At 41.7% G+C, this 22,788-nt stretch overlaps 1 protein-coding gene across 3 annotated transcripts; it reads right to left on the reverse strand.

Annotated features, from left to right (window-relative positions):
* Positions 1-1,514: 1,514 nt before the first annotated feature.
* On the reverse strand, positions 1,515-17,750 carry LOC110537657 (alkB homolog 6, nucleotide demethylase). 3 transcript variants are annotated; one of them, XM_021623867.3, is made up of 6 exons: positions 17,480-17,750; positions 13,539-13,607; positions 13,372-13,432; positions 13,126-13,277; positions 9,473-9,571; positions 1,515-2,360 (listed from the first exon to the last, which is right to left on the reverse strand). In XM_021623867.3, the coding sequence occupies exons 1-6, from the start codon at positions 17,501-17,503 to the stop codon at positions 2,088-2,090; spliced, it is 678 nt and encodes a 225-aa protein (XP_021479542.1). In that variant the 5' UTR covers positions 17,504-17,750; the 3' UTR covers positions 1,515-2,087. The 3 variants fall into 3 exon arrangements, with proteins under 3 accessions (XP_021479542.1, XP_021479541.1, XP_036793524.1); XM_021623866.3 differs by lacking the exon at positions 17,480-17,750 and adding an exon at positions 14,871-15,236; XM_036937629.2 differs by lacking the exons at positions 13,372-13,432; positions 17,480-17,750 and adding an exon at positions 14,871-15,198.
* Positions 17,751-22,788: the final 5,038 nt, after the last annotated feature.

Raw genomic sequence — 22,788 nt, forward strand, 5'->3', positions numbered from 1 at the left:
GAAATAAATATAGTAGCAGCAGGGATCCTCTTTTTAGTGGCAACCACAAAAACTTTGCTTTCACACGGGGTTGCATATAGAAATGTCTGGGCTTATAAGAACCCTTACTTCACTCCACGCATCAATCACTGTTTGAGGAGCATGCACTCGCAGTGTGACAGGTGATATTCCGCCCAAACTGTATGCCATGGGCTCTCCAACCCTGTTCTTGCAGCAACCCATTGCTTAATTTGGGAAACCAAGTAAAATCTGTTGGGGAACATCGATACTAACATGTTTTCACAACAAAACATTTAATTCAACCGTTGACAGCCCCTCTCTCTGCATGGCCGAGAAAGGAATGAAGGAGAGAAGAGCTGTAGTGGTGAGATTCTCTATAGCTAAAATGTCATGTGTAAGCCTAATAAATAATGAAAATATAAAGAATGCACTAGGTTTTTCAAAAATCAAATACAACATCGCTATAATTGTAGGCTAACTCTGTAAGCCGCCCTGCACAATCAATGAACCAACAGCATCGCCTAAGCCTATACGTTCTCTCCTAGACTCGTGGACAAAGTTTGGTGTGTAGCACAGGCAACCAGTCCATCCAGTATGCATAATAATACAGTCCACACTCAAAAGGCAATTACTAGAATTTGTTTAGGCTAGACCAATTACATCTGAAATCAGTTTTGTTTTATGTTTTTCTGCCATGCATAATATGTGGTAGGCTATATATTGTATAACGGCACAATCATTTTAATTTGTTTTTTAAACCTTTTTTATCCTTGCATATGCGTAAGCTTGAATATGTGTATGTATGTTTTGAATTAACCATCACCTTAGAAAGTGCTGTCCATTTCATTGTGTTGGGCTTTGAAACGACGACCATGTTTTCCACTCAGTTTCAACCTGTTGTTGAAATTCTTTCTTCAAATTGATCATCACAGTGAGGTGAGTTTTAAAAGCACAATACTGTTTTGAAGATAAGTGTTTGTGATTTTCAACTGCATTTGCATTGACTTCAGAGTGGTTAGAAGGACAATAGAGCCCTGAGTACCAGGCCATTGGTAACCTGAAGGTCATTAGCAATTTGGGTACTACCAACCAAGGCCTAAAACAAACTTTTCTGTATACCAGCCACTGTGGCAGGTATAATTATTATTATTTTTAAATCTACTAGCCACTCAGATTTTTTACCAGACAAAATATAGCTTTGCATAATTACACACAAAAAAACCATGAGCATGCTTAGTAATGTTTCTAAAACAAATGTATTACTAGTAAGAATGTTATATATTGACTGAGTTAATATTCTGTGACCTTTGAACCAAAAAATTCTGCTGCCCATTTAAGGTTACCTTGGTAACAGGGCCACTCAAGTCATGTGTGCCTGTGAGAATCTCAATTGTAGAATCTGACAATGTCTGTTTTTGCTAGCAGTGGAAACAAACTCCAACATTAAAAATAAACCTTGTTTGTGAACAAAACAATGTCAATAGCCAAGAAAAACGGGGACCGTCTCACTGTAGTTGAATTGAGTAAATTAGACCAACTTTTATTCCTGTGCGCATTGCTTCTAAAAACAAACCTTTTAGCGCTTCACACATGGTGCTCATAGCCCCCTAGACAGGCAGCATTGCTGTGCGAGGTGGGATAGCTATAACGTTAGGATTCAGATTTCATTGTGCATTAACAGATATAAAACAGAATGGCATTTATTTTGGTATAAATCACAACTGGCACTTGTGCCCATACTTGACTATTTTTATGAAATGCTCACACTGTAGAGCCCTGAGTATTACCACCTGCCAACGTGGCTAGTGAATTACACATTTAAGGCCCTGCTACCAACGCATGTCCAGAACACAGAGGAGATTACCGTGACCGTTGCCGTTGTCATGTGGAACTTTACTGCAGCCATGACTAATGACTGCCGGTGTGGCGGTAATATATCCACTGCAACAACCCTACCCGCTTGAAATTTGGGACATCCCAAGGATCCCATTTAAACTTTTCCTTGGCAGACAATGAATGACATAATCAAGTCAGTCTGTATCATGGTGTCAATTTTTTCCCAAGTCCTCAAATGTCACTTCCTCTTGTCATTTCCTGCCCAGGAGCAGATTGGCCCTCATGACTATGGGCACGTGACGCACGGTGAGGGACACCCTGGTGCCTCGGGTTAATGTGGCCCCTGGCAGGACCCCGGCAGCGAGCAGGTTGGCCACCCTTTCAGTGAGAGAGTCGTGGTGCGTCCCCTGGATGCCGTGGAGGAGGCGCTGGTACATGTCGTCCTGGAGGATGAGGAGGCTCCGCGGCCGCACCAGCAGAGACAGGAGGTAGCGGCTCTCCTCAGTCTGTGGCACCTCATCCAGCTGGGGATGAAGTGAGTGACAAGACGTTAGTAAACAAGTTCCACCAATTCAGTGCCTTTTGAGAAGTGTAACTTATTATTATAATAAATCACCTCATAACATTGTCAAGAAGAGCACATGTTCAAATTCATAAAAACAATTTCCCTTTTTAAGAGGTTAAATAAACTATAGTAAGAGTCTATTGAGTGCCAAATAAAGTAACAGGGTTGACAATTTGTTCTTAAAAATCAGCCATGAATCCCTTTATGACATGGGGACTAGAATCTTGTTGTGTGCAACAGCGAGTGGAAATTGAACGCGCTCTTCACCCCCAAAAATGTAATTGTTGAAACATTTCTAGCCTGTCTATCCATGGATAGATAACAGGGTTGATGTGTTATGCTCGAACCGCTCAGTTTTCCAATACAAAACACAAGACACTGTCCAAAAAGAGAACCAGCTCATCTGCTTTTACTCCATTTTTTATTTAACGTTTATTTAACTAGGCAAGTCAGTTAAGAAAAAATTCTTATTTTCAATGAAAGAACAGTGGGTTAACTGCCTTGGAAATAAGCAAACAGGAAACCACTCACCTAGAGGCGGCGCTCCTAGTGGCCGGAGACTAATGCATGGAAACTTAAATCAGTTCAACCTCATTTCTATCAACATGTTAAATGTGCAACCAGAGGAAAAAAAAATTCTAGTTCACCTGTACTCCACACACAGAGAAGCGTACAAAGCTCTCCCTCCATTTGGTAAATCCGACCACAACCCTATCCTCCTGATTCCTGCTTACAAGCAAAATGTAAGCAGGAACACCAGTGACTCGGTCTATAAAAAAATGGTCAGATGAAGCAGATGCTAAACTACAAGACTGTTTTGCTTCCACATACTGGAACATGTTCCGGGATTCTTCCGATGGCATTGAGTACACCACAAATGTCACTGGCTTTATCAATAAGTGCATCGAGGAAGTCCTCCCCACAGTGACTGTACATACATACCCCAACCAGAAGCCATGGATTATAGGCAAAATTAGCACTGAGCTAAAGGGTAGAGCTGCTGCTTTCAAGGAGCGGGATTCTAACCCGGAAGATTATAAGAAATCCTGCTATGCCCTGCGACGAACCATATACAGGCAAAGCGTCAATACAGGGCTAAGATTGATTCATACTACACCAGCTCCGACGCTCGTCTTATGTGGCAGGGCTTGCAAACGATTACAGACTACAAAGGGAAGCACAGCCACGAGCTGCCCAGTGACACGAGCTTAATCACTTCTATGCTCGCTTCGAGGCAAGCAACACTGAGGTATGCATTAAAGCATCAGCTGTTCCCAGACGACTGTGTGATCACGCTCTCCGTAGCCGACGTGAATAAGACCTTTAAACAGGTCAACATTCACAAGGCTGCGGGGCCAGACGGATTACCAGGACGTGTGCTGACCAACTGGCAGGTGTCTTCACTGACATTTTCAACATGTCCCTAATTGAGTCTGTAATACCAACATGTTTCAAGCAGACCACCATAGTCCCTGTGCCCAAGAACACGAAGGCAACCTGCCTAAATGACTACAGTCCCATAGCACACAAGTCGTTAGCCATGAAGTGCATTGAAAGGCTGGTAATGGCTCACAACACCATTATCCCAGAAACCTTAGACCCACTCTAATTTGCATACCGCCCAAACAGATCCACAGATGATGCAATCTCTATTGCACTCCACACTGCCCTTTTCCACCTGGACAAAAGGAACACTTATGTGAGAATGCTATTCATTGACTACAACTCAGCGTTCAACACCATAGTACCCTCAAAGATCATCACTAAGCTAAGGATCCTGGGACTAAACACCTCCCTCTGCAACTGGATCCTGGACTTCCTGACGGGTCACCCCCAGGTGTTGAGGGTAGGTAGCAACACATCTGCCACGCTGACCCTCAACACTGGAACCCCCAGGGGTGTGTGCTCAGTCCTCTCCTGTACTCCCTGTTCACCCACGACTGCATGGCCAGGCACGACTCCAACACCATCATTAAGTTTGCAGATGACACAACAGTGGTAGGCCTGATCACCGATAACGATGGAGACAGCCTATAGGGAGGTGGTCAGAGACCTGGCCGGGTGGTGCCAGAATAACAACCTAACCCTCAACGTAACCAAGACTAAGGAGATGATTGTGGACTACAGGAAAAGGAGGACCAAGTACGCCCCCACCGGGCTGTAGCGGAGCAGGTTGAGAGCTTCAAGTTCCTTGGTGTCCACATCACCAACAAACTAGAATGGTCCAAACACACCAAAACAGTCGTGAAGAGGGCACGATAAAGCCTATTCCCCCTCAGGAAACTAAAAAGATTTGGCATGGGTCCTGAGATCCTCAAAAGGTTCTACAGCTGCAACATCGAGAACATCCTGACCGGTTGCTTCACTGCCTGGTACGGCAAATGCTCAGCCTCCGACCGCAAGGCACTACAGAGGGTAGTGCTATTGGCCCAGTATATCACTGGGGCAAAGCTGCCTGCCATCCAGGACCTCTACACCAGGCGGTGTCAGAGGAAGGCCCTAAAAATTGTCAAAGAAAGCAGCCAACCCAGTCATAGACTGTTCTCTCTACTACCGCATGGCAAGCGGTGCCGGAGTGCCAAGTCTAGGACAAAAAGTAATCAACAGTTTTTACCCCCAAGCCATAAGACCCCATGAATAGGTATTCAAATTGCTACCCGGTGTATTTGTATTGTGTGTTTCCCCCCAATCCCTCTTTTAAGCTGATGCGACTCTCTGCTTATCATATATGCATAGTCACTTTAACTATACATTCATGTACATACTACCTCATTTGGCCCGACCAACTAATGTTCCCACACATTGGATAACCGGGTTATCTGCATTCTCTCCCACCACCCAACAACCCCTCTTTTACGCTACTGCTAGTCTCTGTTCATCATGTATGCATAGCCACTTTAACCATATCTACATGTGCATACTACCTCAATCAGCCCGACTAACCGGTGTCTGTATGTAGCCTCGTTACTTTTATAGCCTCACTACTGTATATAGCCTCGCTACTGTTATTTTTCACTGTCGTTTCACTGTTGTTTTTATTCCTGTTGTTCACCTAATACCTTTTTTGCACTATTGGTTAGAGCCTGTAAGTAAGCATTTCACTCTAAGGTCTACACCTGTTGTATTCGGCGCACGTGACAAATAAACTTTGATTTGACTTGATTGTTCAGGGGCAGAACGACAGATCTTTTTACCTTGTCAAGCTTTCGGTTACTAGTCCAACGCTATAACCACTAAGCTATCTGCCACTCCTATATGATGAGCATTACATTTTGACGGTTTCTGTTGAATTTTTTTCCCAAATGGAAGAATTTCACCATATTAAAACAAGAGTTCAGTTCACGTAACAGGGTTGACCTTAAAGATAGATGCCTCACAAGTCCTCAACTGGCAGCTTCATTAAATAATACCCGCAAAACACCAGTCTCAACGTCAACAGTGAAGAAGCGATTCTGGGATGCTGGCCTTCGAGGCAGAGTTGCAAAGTAAAAGCCATCTCTCAGACTGGCCAATAAAAAGAAAAGATTAAGATGGGCAAAAGAACATAGGCACTGGACAGAGGAACTCTGCCTAGAAGGCTAGCATCACGGAGTCGCTTCTTCACTGTTGACGTTGAGACTTGTGTTTTGCGGGTACTATTTAATAAAGCTGCCAGTTGAGGACTTGTGAGGTGTCTGTTTCTCAAACTAGACACTAATGTACTTGTCCTCTTGCTCAGTTGTGCACCGTAGCCTCCCACTCCTTTTTCTATTCTGGTTAGAGACAGTTTCTAGGCTGTTCACCTATTCTTTCCCCATTCATTTACCAGAGGTAACGTTTAAACGTATTTTAGGACTACAAACTGGCAAGCTCTATTGGTGCACAATTTCTTCTTAAAATATATAAAGGACGCAACAGGCACTCTTGTCGTGGAATGACCCAGTAATACTGTTGTGTAATACTATAAGTCTGCATGTCATCTAGTGTCTGTATAAACAGTGCATTCGGAAAGTATTCAGACATGTTGACTTTTTCCACATTAAAGCATTATTCTAAAATTGATTCAAAAGTTTTTTTCCTCAATCTACAAACAATACAACATGACAGAACATTTTTTTTTTGTAAATGTATATAACATTTTACTGAAATATGACATTATGTAAGTATTCAGACCCTTGATTCAGTACCTTGTTGAAACTCCTTTGGCACCGATTACAGCATCAAGTCTTGTGTATAACACTACAAGCTTGGCAGACCTGTATTTGGGGAGTGTCTCCCCTTCTCTTCAGATCCTCTCATGCTCTGTCAGGTTGGATGGGGAGCGGCGCTGCACAGCTATGTTCAGGTCTCTCCAGAGATGTTCGATCGGGTTCAAGTCCGGGCGACCCTCAATCCTGCCTAGTCTCCCAGTCCCTGCCACTGAAAAATATCCCCACAGCATGATGCTGGCACCATCATGCTTCACCGTAGGGATGGTGCCAGGTTTCCTCCAGACGTGAGACCAAAGAGTTCAATCTTGGTGTCATCTAGAGAAGCTGGTCTGACCAGAGAAGCTAACTCCATGCAGGCCGTCATGTGCCTTTTACTGAAGAGTGGCTTCCAGCTAGCCACTCTATCATAAAGGCCTGAGTGGTGGAATGCTGCAGAGATGGTTGTCCTTCTGAAAGGTTCTCCCATCTCCACAGAGGAACTCTAGAGCTCTGTCTGAGTGACCATTGGGTTCTTGGTCACCTCCCTTTTCCTCCGATTGCTCAGTTTGGCCAGGCGGCCAGCTCTAATAAGAGTCTTGGTGGTTCCAAACATCTTCCATTTAAGAATGATGGAGTCCACTGTGTTCTTGAATGATGCAGACATTTTTTTTGTACCCTTCCCCAGATCTGTGCCTCAACACAATCCTGTCTCGGAGCTCGTTTGACCTCATGGCTTGGATTTTGCTCTGACATGCACAGTCAACTGTGGGACCTTATTAGAGGTCGACCAATTAATCGGAATGGACGATTAATTAGGGCTGATTTCAAGTTTTCATAACAAATCGGTAATCATAATTTTTTGGACACCGATCATGGCCGATTACATTGCACTCCACGAGGAGACTGCGTGGCAGGTTGACTACCTGTTACTTGAGTGCAGCAAGGAGCCAAGGTAAGTTGCTAGCTAGAATTAAACGTATCTTATAAAAAATCTAACTACACATGGTGATGATATTACTAGTTTATCTAGCTTGTCCTGTGTTGCATATATTCGATGAGGTGCCTGTTGATTTATCATTGAATCACAACCTACTTCGCCAAACGGGTGATTTAACAAGCGCATTCACGAAAAAAAGCACTGTCGTTGCACCAATGTGTACCTAACCATAAACATCAACGCCTTTCTTAAAATCAATACACAAGTATATATTTTTAAACCTGCATATTTAGTTAATATTACCTGCTAACATGAATTTATTTTAACAAGGGAAATTGTGTCACTTCTCTTGCGTTCTGTGCAAGCAGTCAGGCTATATGCAACAGTTTGGGCCGCCTGGCTCGTTGTAAACTGTCAGAAGACTATTTCTTCCTAACAAAGACAGCCAACTTTGTCAAACGGGGAATGATTTAACAAAAGCGCATTTGCAAAAAAAGCACAATTGTTGCACGAATGTACCTAACCATAAACATCAATGCCTTTTTAAAATCAATACACAGAAGGATATTTTTTAAACCTGCATATTTAGTTAAAAGAAATTCATGTTAGCGGGCAATATTAAACTAGGGAAATTGTGTCACTTCTCATGCGTTCATTGCACGCAGAGTCAGGGTATATGCAACAGTTTGGGCCGCCTGGCTCGCTGCGAACCAATTTGCCAGAATTTTACGGAATTATGACATAACATTGAAGGTTATGCAATGTAACAGGAATATTTAGACTTATGGATGCCACCCGTCAATAAAGTACGGAACGGTTCCATATTTCACTGAAAGAATAAACGTTTTGTTTTCGAAATTATAGTTTCCAGATTTGACCATATTAATGACCTAAGGCTCATATTTCTGTGTGTTATTATATTACAATTAAGTATATGATTTGATAGAGCAGTCTGACTGAGCGGTGGTAGGCAACAGCAGCAGACTCGTAAGCATTCATTCAAACAGCCCTTTCCTGCGTTTGCCAGCAGCTCTTCGCAATGCTTCAAGCATTGCGCTGTTTATGACTTCAAGCCTATCAACTCCCGAGATTAGGCTGGCAATACTAAAGTACCTATTAGAACATCCAATAGTCAAAGGTATATGAAATACAAATGGTATAGAGAGAAATAGTCCTATAATAACTACAACCTAAAACTTCTTAGCTGGGAATATTGAAGACTCATGTTAAAAGGAACAACCAGCTTTCATGTTCTGAGCAAGGAACTTAAGCATTAGTTTTTTTACATGGCACATATTGCACTTTTTACTTTCTTCTCCAACACTTTGTTTTTGCATTATTTAAACTAAATTGAACATGTTTCATTATTTATTTGAAACTAAATAGATTTTATTGATGTATTATACTAAGTTAAAATAAAAGTGTTCATTGTCCATTCAGTATTGTTGTAATTGTCATTATTACACACACACACACACACACACACACACACACATATATATATATAATTTTGTTTTTAAATTAAAATGTAAAAAAAAATTAAAATTAAAAAGCCGATTAATCGGTATCGGCTTTTTTTTGGGTCCTCCAATAATCGGTATCGGCGTTGAAAAATCATAATCGGTCGACCTCTAGACCTTATATAGACAGGTGTGTGCCTTTCCAAATCATGTCCAATGAATTGAATTTATCACAGGTGGACTCCAATCAAGTTGCAGAAACATCTCAAGGATGACCAATGGAAACAGGATGCACCTGAGCTGATTATTTGTATTTAGTCCATTTTAGAAGGCTGTAACGTAACAAAATGTGGAAAAAGTCAAGGGGTCCAAATACTTTCCGAATGCACTGCATCTGTATATTGCACGTGTGAAATGTGCTCCATAGATGAATTATTATTACATGTTAGCATCTATTCACATATTTATTAATGAGAGCAGACACAGTGCTGTGTTGGGAGCTTACCTCCTGGGCGCTAATGGGCCTGTAGAAGTCCAGCAATGTGTGGGAGCCCAGGCTAATGGTCGTCACTGTGGGATGGTACAGAGGCCCGTCCTCATGGGGCTGTGACAACACACACACAACCAACCCCCTGCAGTAAGCAGTAGCCAAATCACCACCTACCAGGTGCTGGTCATATACAGTACCAGTGAAAAGTTTGGAAACACCTACTCACTCAAAGGGTTTGATTTATTTTCACTATTATCTACATTGTAAAAGAATAGTGAAGACATCAAAACTATGAACTAACACATGGAATCATGTAGTAACCAAAAAAAGTGTTAAACCAAACTAAATGTATTTTATAGTTGAGATTAGTCAAAGTAGTCACCCTTTGCCTTGACAGCCTTGCACACTCTTGGCATTCTCTCAACCAGCTTCATGAGGTAGTCACCTGGAATGCATTTAAATTAACAGGTGTGCCCTGTTAAAAGTTAATTTGTGGAATTTCTTTCCTTCTTACTGCGTTTGGGCAAATCAGTTGTTAACCTCTTGAAGCTAGGGGGCACTATTTTTATGTTTGGAAAAATAACGTTCCCAAAGTAAACGGCCTATTTCTCAGGACCAGAGGCTAGAATATGCATATAATTGACAGATTAGGATAGAAAACACTAAAGTTTCCAAAACTGTCAAAATATTGTCTGTGAGTATAACAGAACTGATGTTGCAGGCGAAACCCTGAGAAAAATCAAACCAGGAAGTGGCTTCTATTTTGAAAGCTCCATGTTCCATAGCCTCCCATTGCTCCATTTAAAGGGATATCAACCAGATTCCTTTTCCTATCGCTTCCTCAAGGTGTCAACAGTCTTCAGACATAGTTTCAGGCTTTTATTTTGAAAAATGAGCCAGAAAGATAACATCGCGTCAGGTGGTCACACAGGCAGTGATCACTGAGATCCTGGTTGAAGACAGCAGAGGTATATTTAGAGGGCAGGTTGGTCAGGATGATATCTATGATGGTGCTCGTGTTTACGGATTTGGGGTTGCACCTGGTAGGTTCCTTGATAATTTGTGTGAGATTCAGGGCATCTAGCTTAGACTGTAGGATGGCCAGGGTGTTAAGCATGTCCCAGTTTAGGTCATCTAAGAGTACAAGCTCTGAAGATAGATGCGGGGCAATCAATTCACATATGGTGTCCAGGGCACAGCTCGGGGCTGAAGGTGGTCTTTAACAAACGGCAACAGTGAGAGAGTTGTTTCTGGAAAGGTGGATTTTTAAAAGTAGACACTCAAATTGTTTGGGCACAGACATGGATAGTATGACAAAACTCTGCTGGCTCTCTCTGCAGTAGATTGCAACTCCGCCCCCTTTGGCAGTTCTATCTTCTCAGAAAATGTTGTACTTGGGGATGGAAATGTCAGAATTTTTGGTGGCCTTCCTAAACCAGGATTCAGACACGGCTAGGACAGGGTTGGCAGTGTGCTAGAGCAGGGAATAAAATAAACTTAGGGAGGAGGCTTCTAATGTTAACATGCATGAAACCAAGGCTTTTATGGTTACAGAAGTCAACAAATGAGCGCGCCTGGGGAATGGGAGTGGAGCTAGGCTCTGCAAGGCCTGGATTAACCTCTACATCACCAGAGGAACAGAGGAGGAGTAGGATAAGGATACGGCTAAAGGCTTTAAGAACTGGTCGTCTAGGGCATTGGGAACAGAGAGTAAAAGGAGCAGGTTTCTGGGAGCGGAAGAATAGATTCAAGGCATAATGTTAAGACAAGGGTATGGTGGCATGTGAATACAGTAGAGGTAAACCTAGGCATTGAGTGACGAGAGGGGTTTTGTCTCTAGAGACATAATTTAAACCAAATGAGGTCACCACGTGTGGGAGGTGGAACAAAGAGGCTAGCTAAGGCATATTGAGCAGGGCTGGAGGCTCTACAGTGAAATAAGACAATCACTGACCAAAACAGCAATGGACAAGGCATATTGACCCTTAGGGAGAGGCATGCGTAGCCGAGTGATCATAGGGTCCAGTGAATAGCTAGGCGAGCAGGACACAGCAATTCAGACAGCTAGCGGGCCGGAGCTAGCAGGTGGGGCTTCAGGGGACGTCGCGACTGAGGAGCCTGTTGAAACCCCCTCGGGCGGATTACGTCAGTAGGATCTTGATGAATCGGCGGGGCTCCGTGACGGCAGTAAAAGGGGTCCAGGCCAATTGGCAAAATAGGTATTGTAGCCCAAGAAGTTGCTGATGGACCTCTTCAGCTAGCTGGGAGATGGGCTTAGCACGAGGCTAGCTCCAGGGTAACTGGTGCTTGCTTCGGGACAGAGATGGTAGCCAGGAGTAGCCTCTCGGATAGCAGCTTGCTAGCTGCGATGAGCCAGGTGAAAAGGTTCAGAGCTTACGGTAGGAATCCGGAGATGTGGTAGAGAAAAAGCAGTCTGATATGCTCTGGGTTGAATAGCGCTGTGCAGATTGGCAAGAGTTGACCGGGCTGAGGTTAGCTGATAACCGCTAGCAGTGGCTAACTGACTACTAGCTAGTTAGCTGGCTAGCTTCTGTTGGGGGTTCCGGTTCTAAAGCATAGAACATTTCAGATCCATATCACATTGGTATTGGGTGAGGAGAGTATGTTGAAATTGAGGTTAAAAATATAAAATATATATATATATGGATTCTGATGATAGACACATCTCAACATCAACTGTTCAGAGGACACTGCGTGAATCAGGCCTTGATGGTTGAATTGCTGCAAAGAAACAACGACTAAAGGACACCAACAAGAAGAAGAGACTTGCTTGGGCCAAGAAACACGAGCAATGGACATTAGAAGGTGGAAATCTGTCCTTTGATCTGTTGAGTCTAAATTTGAGATTTTTGGTTCCAAACGCTGTGTCTTTGTGAGAGTAGGTGAACGGATGCTCTCCGCATGTGTGGTTCCCACCGTGACGCATGGGGGAGGTGGTGTGATGGTGCTTTGCTGGTGACACGGATTTATTTAGAATTCAAGGCACAGTTAACCAGCACAGCTACCACAGCATAATGCAGTGATACGCCATCCCATCTGGTTTGTGCTTAGTGGGGCTAACATTTGTTTTTCAACAGGACAATGACCTAAAACACACCTCCAGACTGTGTAAGGGCAATTTGACCAAGGAGAGTGATGTAGTGCTGCATCATATGACCTGGCCTCCACAATCACCTGACGTCAACCCAATTGAGATGGTTATGGTTTGGGATGAGTAGGACCGCAGAGTGAAGGAAAAGCAGGCAACAAGTGCTCAGCATATGTGAGAACTCCTTTAAGACTTTTGGAAAAGCATTGAATGTCAAGAGTGTTCAAAGCTGTCATCAAGGCAAAGGGTGGCTACTTTGAAGAATCTAAGATATATTTTGATTTGTTTAACACTTTTTTGGTCACTACATGATTCCATATGTGTTATTTCATAGTTTGAAGTCTTCACTATTTTTCTACAATGTATAAAATAGTAAAAATAAAGTAGGTATCCAAACTTTTGACTGGTACTGTACAAAATTAACAATGACACAAAAGCAGAGAAGTACCACACCCGATGGAATGTATTGAACGCTTATTTTCACACACACACAAAAGTGCACAAGAATATTGGTGTTATCACACAGTGCTAATGACTGAAGCTGATGTGAGGACCATACCATTATTCCCTCCCCTGGCTTGTATTCATTCACCAGCACATGATTGGCAGTCTTCCCAGCAAATGCACCAAGAGCAGATATTCTCTCGCAGTACTTCAGGAGCCAATCAGGAAGCTTCTCTCCAAGCATCCCTTTCGGACGAGGCAGCCCACCTGTATTAAAAGTACATAGGCGTAAGAATAGCATTTCACCCAGCAGTCATCATTCCCAGTTCACCTCACATTCAGTTATAAATCACTGACATACCCCAGTTCTGGAGCCTTCTGTTGGATAACTGTGTCCATTTAGTTTTTGGTGCCTTATACACCTGGAACAGCATTAGAATAAAGGCATTTCATGATGTCATGTCTAGTTGATGTTATACCTAAACATGTGTAGTGCATCTGTCACCCCCTTCCCCTGTATTCCATTACCTGTTGTAATAGTTGAGACTCCTCATCCTCTGTTATGAAATCTGGAATGTAGTAAACCGTTGGTGGAGCCTAAAAATGTAAATATCCATGCTCAGATTAATATCCATTGCACATTTGAACCTTTTCATATAATGTATGCCTACCTAGAGCTAGACTAGTTAGTAGCAAAGATATGATAATGATATGATAATGTTTTCCCTTTCATCTGTGCTAGCATAAGATGCAAGCTAGTAAAATAATGGCCAAGTAGCTAAATCTATTAGCATCCTATGCCCACTAGATTGCATTTTTTTACACTGAACAATTTTTAAAACACATGTTAAATGTTTCATGAGCTGAAATAAAAATCCCTGGAATTTTCAAAACCCACAAAAGCATATTTCTCTCAAAGTTTGAGCATACATTTGTTTACATCCCTATTAGTTAGCATTTTTCCAATGCCAAGATAATCCATCCACCTGAGAGGTGTGGCATATCAAGATGATTAAACAGCATGATTATTAGACAGGTGCACCTTGTCCTGGGGACAATGAGAGGTCACTTTAAACTGTGCAGTTTCGTCACATGAGACAATGCCAAGTTGAGGGAGCATGCAATTTGCATGGTGATTGCAGGAATGTCCACCAGAGCTGGTGCCTCCGTCATTTTATGGAATTTGGCAATATGTCCACCTGGCCTCACAACCACAGACCGCGTGTAACCACGCCAGCCATATGAACAATAACTCTAAATATTTGAAATTGTGTTTATTTTTGTTCAGTATGTTTAAATTCAGAGAAGCTCAACCTCAACTTGCTCTCGAAAACACAACCGTTTTCAGCCATTAGCTGTGTTTTAACGTTTAGAAACGTCAATATTCACCGCTTGTGATATGGCTTTAGAAACTGATCTTTCATCAGCGACAAAGAATCATTCAAATTGACAAATATATACTTTTGCACAGATCTATACAGCTCTATGGGTGCCTCAATCTGACGAAACTACATTTCGAGTTATGCTCACACACAGGTGTTCAGAGCATGCTAGATAATAGCTAATTAGCACAGGTGGTAGGTTGCCTCTTGTCTTCCGTAAACAAGCGCAGTAACATGGAGATATGGCGTGTGGGAACACTACATCAAGGTGTGTATCAACGTAAACCTTAACGCAAGCGACGCGTCTTAATGTTCAGATTGAGCGTCGGTCTTGTAAAATTCCTCGTAAAGAACACGCCTTCGCACAACGATTTGTGTAACGTTAATGTAATGGAGTCATGCGCAAGGGTTAACCCTCAACTAGCTGACAAACACTGACACCAGAAGTACATGAGAGGTGTGGTAAAGCTTTTCTTACGTCTTTCACGACATATCGTTCCAAATCCTCAAAAATACTGCATGGGTGTTCCATATCTACTCGTGAAAGTTGACATGGAATGCCTGCTAAACGTAGCTGTGATAGTTGGAAGGCGCTAAATTAGCAGCTTGCTAGCTAGTAACCAAACGTGCACCTATACCAGCCTTTTCCCTGAATATAAAAATACTTAACCGTAGCTACTATGAACACAAAACAAAGTCATGTGATATGACAAACAAGATTTATCGATAGCTAATTGTTATCGAAGCACTTCTCCTGATACGTTTATTAGAATCTTCTTCTAAACCTTGAACAGTTGACTAGAATCAATATGTAGTGCAATACTGCCACCTACTGCACTGGAGTATATCGCAAAGCAGAGGGCCCTTGGTTCAATCAGATATGTGATCATTGGTTCATTCAGAGATGCGGTCATTTCTGTCTAGCTCCCGCCCATCTTTTCTTTTGATTGGTGGATACTTATATGATAAAGCCGGAGAAGCCAGTATTATGGCACCGGTGTTGTTAGGCCTAAAACGAAGTCGAGAGCCGGCAACCCGTGCCAATATATCCTCCAAACACTGGCTTCGAGAGCATTATCACTTTTATTCAACGGGTTACCAACACATGATTGACATATTTTCACATTTTTGTTGTTGATTTTATTCATTCTATTTCATACTTCCACAAGATATAGTCCCGACACAAATCTAGAGTTGTTTCACGAGACGCTCGGTCGTTCCTTCTATCGGTTTGGTTGCCAAGAGACGCGTCCCTGTCAGTCTTTTTGTTCTGTATCAATGGACGAAACCCAGTTCTTTCTAAATGTCCCATTGTCATACTGGCTGGCAACGTTCTAATCCCTTACTTGCTAGCTAGACGACTACGGCTAATTTACAGTCACGTCAAACAGTGCAGACAGAATAACAACAGTAGCTGCATTTGTTTAAACTGTATTGTAGTGACATTTGTTTGGATACAGCCATAACAATGAGCTAATGAGGCGCGATTTTGCCTGGCATAGAAAATGTGCTCACTTTTAACAGACAGCAAGGTTTGTACAATTCTCTGCTGTTGAAAACTAAATGTTATTCTAAAATAAATGTGAGATAATGTGTAGATCAAGTGTATAACTTCCCTGCATGGGTTGATGAGACAGTGGATTGCGTGGTCAAATGGAACAGAGTAAATAGGCATTTTCATGTCATAGATTTAACTGGTGGTAATTTGTGGAATAGACACTGGCTGAAACACGGTTTTAACCAATCAGCATTCAGGATTAGACCCACTCTTTGTATAACTCTCATTATGAACTGGGTGGTTCAAGCCCTGAATTTTTGTTGCCTGACAGCCATGGTATATCAGATCATATACCACAGGTACAACAAAACATTCATTTGTACTGCTCTAATTACGTTTGTAACCAGTTTATAGTTAATAAAGCAATAAAGCACAGGGGTTTGTTGTATATTGACAATATAGCACGGCTAAGGGCTGTGTCCAGGCACTCCGCATTGCCCTTAAGAACAGCCCATAGCCGTGGTATATTGGCCATATACCACACCTCCTCAGGCCTTATTGCTTAATTATTGTAATCCTTTTTTGAATATTGACGTCAACTGTTTATATTCAATGGAGAGAGATGATATGCTAATAGCCTCAAATCCTGAATATGCAGAGCCATCTCGAGACAACTTCAATATGTGTTTTTTCTCAAAGTTTCCGGGCTGTCATGTGTCCTACTTATCAGTACACTCGTAACAACTTAAGCATTACGAAAATTATATTTTATCAAAGAAACCTCACATTCGTTTTTTTGTTGAACAAATCCGACACTCTCTCATTGACCTCCATACAAAAACTCCTTGCTTGTGGGTGAAACAATGCCACCTGCTGGAGAGAGAAATGTTTTCAGCCGTGTTGGGCCTCGCTCTGCTGGTACCCAAACTAGTGGTTCCGTGTAATACTGTAGTCTGTTTTAGGCTGTTACCTACCTAGAACGAGACTACAGTGTTTTTAAAAATCTCATTATTGATTTGTCTGAAACTGACCAAACTAACATAATGTGCAACACACACACATCATATATTGAGAATCTTACATAGCTAGTTCATATTAAACAATCCAAATGATTGAATAAATTCAAGACTAGTTTGGATGTATAAAGACAATTATGGATCATAGTATGATACTTTACAGTATCTGTACAGCAGTTCATGTTTTAATCATTTTTATAAGACTTGGTATATTATGAAGAACCATGTAAATGTATTACAAAGGCTCTGCAGAGATATCTACTCATTCAATCCCACTCCAGCGAGATTCACTCCATGAAATATAGGTTTCCATGGTTACATTAGGAGCTATGTTAAGGGGTGCCTCAATGCCTCTTGATTCTGCAGTAGTCTCCACCTTTATTTTTCATTCACCATGTTGCAAGACAGTGCCATTTTAGGAATAGGGCTGTGCTGCAGTTCTAGTGTTTGAAATCACACCAATAGGGGAACTAAGTATTTTCTTTGCAACAGCATTGACCTGAGTCACCTTGCTGTGGGTTTCAAACATTGTGATTTATTGAATCAAAAAATATCAGCACAGCTCGCACTTACCTGGTCATCCTGATGGGGGTGCATTGCAGATCTGGAGTTGTTCAGGAGTTGCCAGGGCTACAGATTTAATCCTTGCAAGAGCATCCCCAGTGTGACATATTGTTCTCGATACAACCTGTTACCTTGACAACATGATTTGATCATTCTAGTCCACCACTACCTTTTCCCACTAAGGGGATCAAATGCTTTCACAAAGCCGGATAAGACTGAGGTTTGCCGGGAATGTCTTGAAATTTATGGTACCACCACACTTGCTTCCAGGGTTTTTTCTGGGTCAAAATGGGGCTTAGGTGGTGGGCGTGGCGGAGGCTTGCCCAGTGGTGTGTCGCTAACCGCAAATTGTAGAGGCAACCTTGTTGGCCACAGTGACAGGATTTAGCTGTTCTAAAGCTAATTTCCTGCAATTCTTAACATTTTGCCATGGCTTATGCTATCTGAGACTCAAATATTATAAGAAATCAATGGAGGCCCATGGCATGACAAAAATACTCCTGAATGCATAATAATTTGAATTTTTTTATTTAGGTGTTTTTTTGTTCTCTTTTCTGCGTACTTTTTATATTTTCTTTACAATCCGAACATTTTCTTAAAGTTTATGTATGTATATATACACACACTGAGTGTACAACACATTAGGAACACCTTCCTAATATTGAGTTGCACCACCTTTTGCCCACAGAACAGCCTCAATTCATCAGGGTTGACTCCAATGCTTCCTGCAGTTGTGTCAAGTTGGCTGGATGTCCTTTGGGTGGTGGACCATTCTTGAGACACACAGGAAACTGTTAAGCGAGAAAAACTCAGCAGCATTGCAGTTCTTGACACACTCAAAACAGTGCGCCTAGCACCCCGTTCAAAGGCACTTACATATTTTGTCTTGTCCAATTACCCTATGAATGGCACACATACACAATCCATGTCTCAATTATCTCAAGCCTTAAAAATCTTCTTTAACCTGTCTCCTTCCCTTCATCTACACTGATTGAAGTGGATTTAACAAGTGCTATCAATAAGGGGTCATAGCTTTCACCTGGATTCACCTGGTTCAGGTCTGGAGATTGGGCTGGCCATGACAGGGTCTTGATCTGGTGGTCCTCCATACACACCTTGATTGACCTGGCTGTGTGGCATGGAACATTGCCCTGCTGGAAAAAACAATCCTCAGAGTTGGAGAACATTGTCAGAGCAGAAGGAAGCAAGTTTTCTTCCAGGACAACCTTGTTCATGGCTTGATTCATGCGTCCTTCACAAATCTGCCCGATTCCAGCCTTACTGAAGCACCCCCAGATCATCACCGATCCTCCACCAAATTTCACAGTGGGTGCGAGACACTGTGGCTTGTTGGCCTCTCCAGGTCTTGCACTCACTGTGAAATTTGGTGGAGGATCGGCCATCGATTGCTTGGCCCAATCTCGTGACCTGAACCCCATTGAAAACCTCTGGAATGTGATCAAGAGGCAGATGGATGGTCACGAGCTACTTAAATTTTTACGCCAGGCGTTGCATAAAGTCCCCAAACATCAATGTGAAAGACTGGTGGAGAGCATGCCAAGACGCATGAAAGCTGTGATTGAAAATCAGGGTTCTTCCACCAAATATTGATTTCTGAACTCTTCCTAAGCCATGCTGGTTAAGTGTGCCTTGAATTCTAAATAAATCACTGACAGCGTCACAAGCAAAGCATCCCCACCCATCATACCTCCTCCTCCATGCTTCATGGTGGGAACCACACATGCTGAGATCATCCGTTCACCTACTCTGCATCTCACAAAGACACGGCGGTTGGATCCAAAAATCGCACATTTGGACTCATCAGACCAAAGGACAGATTTCCACCGGTCTAATGTCCATTGCTCGTTTTTCTTGGCCCAAGCAAGTCTCTTCTTCTTATTGGTCTTTTAGTAGTGGTTTCTTTGCAGCAATTCGTCCATGATGGCCTGATTCACGCAGTGTCCTCTGAACAGTTGATGTTGAGATGTGTCTGTTAGTTGAACTCTGTGAAACATTTATTTGAGCTGCAATCTGAGGTGCAATTAACTCTAATGAACTTATCCCCTGCAGCTGAGGTAACTCTGGATGTTCCTTTCCTGTGGCGGTCTTCATGAGAGCCAGTTTCATCACAGCGCTTGATGGTTTTTGCGACTGCACTTGAAGAAACTTTCAAAGTTCTTGAAATTTTACGGATTCATGTCTTAATGTAATGACGGACAGTCATCTTTCTTTGCTTATTTGAGCTGTTCTTGCCATAATATGGACTTGATATTTTACCAAATAGGGCTATCTTCTGTATACCACCCCTACTTTGTCACAACACAACTGATTGGTTCAAATGCATTTAGAAGGCACACCTGTTCATTGAAATGCATTCCAGATGACTACCTCATGAAGCTGGTTGAGAGAATTCCAAGAGTGTGCAAAGCTGTCGTCAAGGCAAAGGTTGACTACTTTGAACATTCTCAAATATAACATATTTTGATTTGTTTAACATGTTTTTGGTTATTACATGATTCCATGTGTTATTTCATAGTTTTGATGTCTTCACTATTATTCTACAATGTAGAAAATAGTAAAAATAAAGAAAAACCCTGGAATGAGTAGGTGTGTCCGAAGTTTTGACTGGTACTGTATATATATACAGTGGAGCAAAAAAGTATTTAGTCAGCCACCAATTGTGCAAGTTCTCCCACTTAAAAAGATGAGAGGCCTGTAATTTTCATCATAGGTACACTTCAACTATGACAGACAAAATGAGAAAAAGAATCCACAAAATCACATTGTAGGATTTTTAATGAATTTATTTGCAAATTATGGTGGAAAATAAGTATTTGGTCACCTACAAACAAGCAAGATTTCTGGCTCTCATAGACCTGTAACTTCTTCTTTAAGAATTCTACAATGTGATTTTCTGCATTTTCTTTCTCATTTTGTCTGTCATAGTTGAAGTGTACCTATGATGAAAATTACAGGCTTCTCTCATCTTTTTAAGTGGGAGAACTTGCACAATTGGTGGCTGACTAAATACTTTTTTGCCCCACTGTATATATATTTTACTGTTTGGACATAGGCGGCCCGAAAAAACACTTAAACGGCCTGCCCAAGACTTTTCTATGAAGAAAAAACCCCGTCTTCCTCTACCATTGTGCGGTGTAGGGTGGGGAGTTGGTGAGACCTTATCCTTGATATTATGCACAAAGCACAGATGAGAATAGATTACATTTATTGTTGAGTGTATACGCCCAGCCAGATATTGCTGTATTGGTTTTGCCGGCTATTTGCTAGTCTTCACACATGGTGAACCCATCTGTTGGCGCGTCTGTTTCAGTGTTTTCTGTTATCACTACCATCCCATGTTACTGAATGACTTTCCAATAACACCCTAAACAAATGCTTAATTTACTCAGGGAAACCCATATCTGTTAATAATGTAACTTCAGAGATTGTAACGTTTCTGTGTGTCATCCAAAGTCACCGGAACAGCCAATATCTTTCATTCATGAAGTTGCTCAGCCACCTGTCTGTATACACTCATTGGGTCACTAAATGAGAACATTCAAAGGGTAGGAGAAACCAAGCAGCTTCACATGGTAGGCCTACTGTGGATGTATTGCAGTGTTGAGAGCCCTTACACTGTTTTAACCTCTCTCATTCCACAGAAATATGAAACATATATTATTATAACTTCCTTAGATTCATATATTTCGCAGTGGCGGAGACATGGTTGAGCAGCATCCCATATCCTCACCTCTGGAATGTACTCCCCGCCATCTACCTCAAGGCACCTCAGACTCTAGGCTCTATCAAATCTGGCCTCAAAACGCACCTAAAGTGCCTTGCAAAAGTATTCAAGCCCCAGTGGATTTCTTCACCTTTCATTGTGTCGCAAAGTGGGATTAAAATGGATTTAGTTGTCATTTTCTGTCAACAATCTACACAAAATACTCTGTAATGTCAGCGGAAGGAAAATTCTTAAAAATATATATTTAAATAACACAAATATAATAATTGCCTATATATTCAGCCCCTTTGTTTAGGCAAGCCTAAATAAGTTCAGGATAAAAATGTGGCTTAACAAATTACATAAATTATATGGACTCACTCTGTGTGAAATAATAGGGGTTGGCATGATTTTTTAACCACTAACTGTTTTGCTGTCCCCCATACATACAAGATCTGTAAGGTCCCCGAGTCAAGTATTGAATTTCAAGCACAGATTCAACTTTCGATACTACGACGGTCCTCCGATACCATGACGGCCCTCAAGGAACTACACTGGACTTTGTGGAAACTGGAACCTACATATCCTGAGGCGGCATTTATTGGAGCTGGGGACTTTAACAAAGCAAATTTGATGAAAAAAACTACAAGCATTTCACTACACCCACATTAACATCTGCTAAATATGTGTATGCAACCAATAAAATTTTATTTTATTTACAAAGACCAGGGAACTTTTAAAATGTCCCATAAAGAAGGGTAGTGATTGGTAGATGGGTAACAGTAACACATCAGACATTGAATATCTCTTGAAACATGGTCAAGTTAATAATTATGCTGTAGATTACATATGTGAAACCACCCAGATACATCAAAGATACAGTCGTCCTTGTGAACTGAGCTGCAGGAAAGAAATTAAACTTCCATGAGGGTGATTGGTGATTTTAAAACAGTGACAGAGTTCAGTGTCCGTGATAGTTGAAAACTGAGGATGGATCAACAGCCTTGTAGTGACTCCACAACAATGACCTAAATGACAGTGAAAAGAAGAATACAATAAACATAATAAAAATATTCAAAAACTTGTATCTTGTATGCAACAAGGCACTAAAGTAATACTGCAAAGGGATTCACTTTTTTGACCTAAATGCAAAGCCTTCCGTTTGTGACAAATCCCAAACGTCACTGAGTAAACATGTTTTGGAATATTTTTTATTCTATCCAGGCTTCCTTCTTTTCACTCTGTCAATTAGATTATTATTGTGGAGTAACTACAATGTTGTTGATCCATCCTCAGTTTTCTCCTATCACAGCCATTAAACTCCGCAGCTGTTTTAAAGTCACCATTGGCCTCATGGTGAAATCCCTGAGCAGTTTCTTTCCTCTCTGGCAACTGAGTTAGGAAGGACACCTGTATCTTTGTTGTGACTGGGTGTATTGATACACCATAAAAATAATAACTTCACCATGCTCAAAGGGATATTCAATGTGTGCTTTTTTTTTAACCCATTTACCAATAGGTGCCCCTCTTTGCAAGGCATTGCAAAACCTCCCTTGTCTTTATGGTTGAATTTGTTTTTGAAATTCACTGCTCG

Source organism: Oncorhynchus mykiss, chromosome 12 (genome assembly GCF_057628025.1).
Source record: "Oncorhynchus mykiss isolate SJ-2025 chromosome 12, ASM5762802v1, whole genome shotgun sequence".
Taxonomy (NCBI): Eukaryota; Metazoa; Chordata; class Actinopteri; order Salmoniformes; family Salmonidae; genus Oncorhynchus; species Oncorhynchus mykiss.

Coding starts and splice junctions, on each gene's coding strand:
- LOC110537657 (XM_021623866.3), bottom strand. CDS start 14,924: ATGGAACACCCATGCAGTATTTTTGAGGATTTGGAACGATATGTCGTG. Junction 9,572..13,125: donor AGCCAGGGGAGGGAATAATG/GTATGGTCCTCA, acceptor GTGTTGTCACAG/CCCCATGAGGACGGGCCTCT. Junction 2,361..9,472: donor GGCCCATTAGCGCCCAGGAG/GTAAGCTCCCAA, acceptor CTTCATCCCCAG/CTGGATGAGGTGCCACAGAC.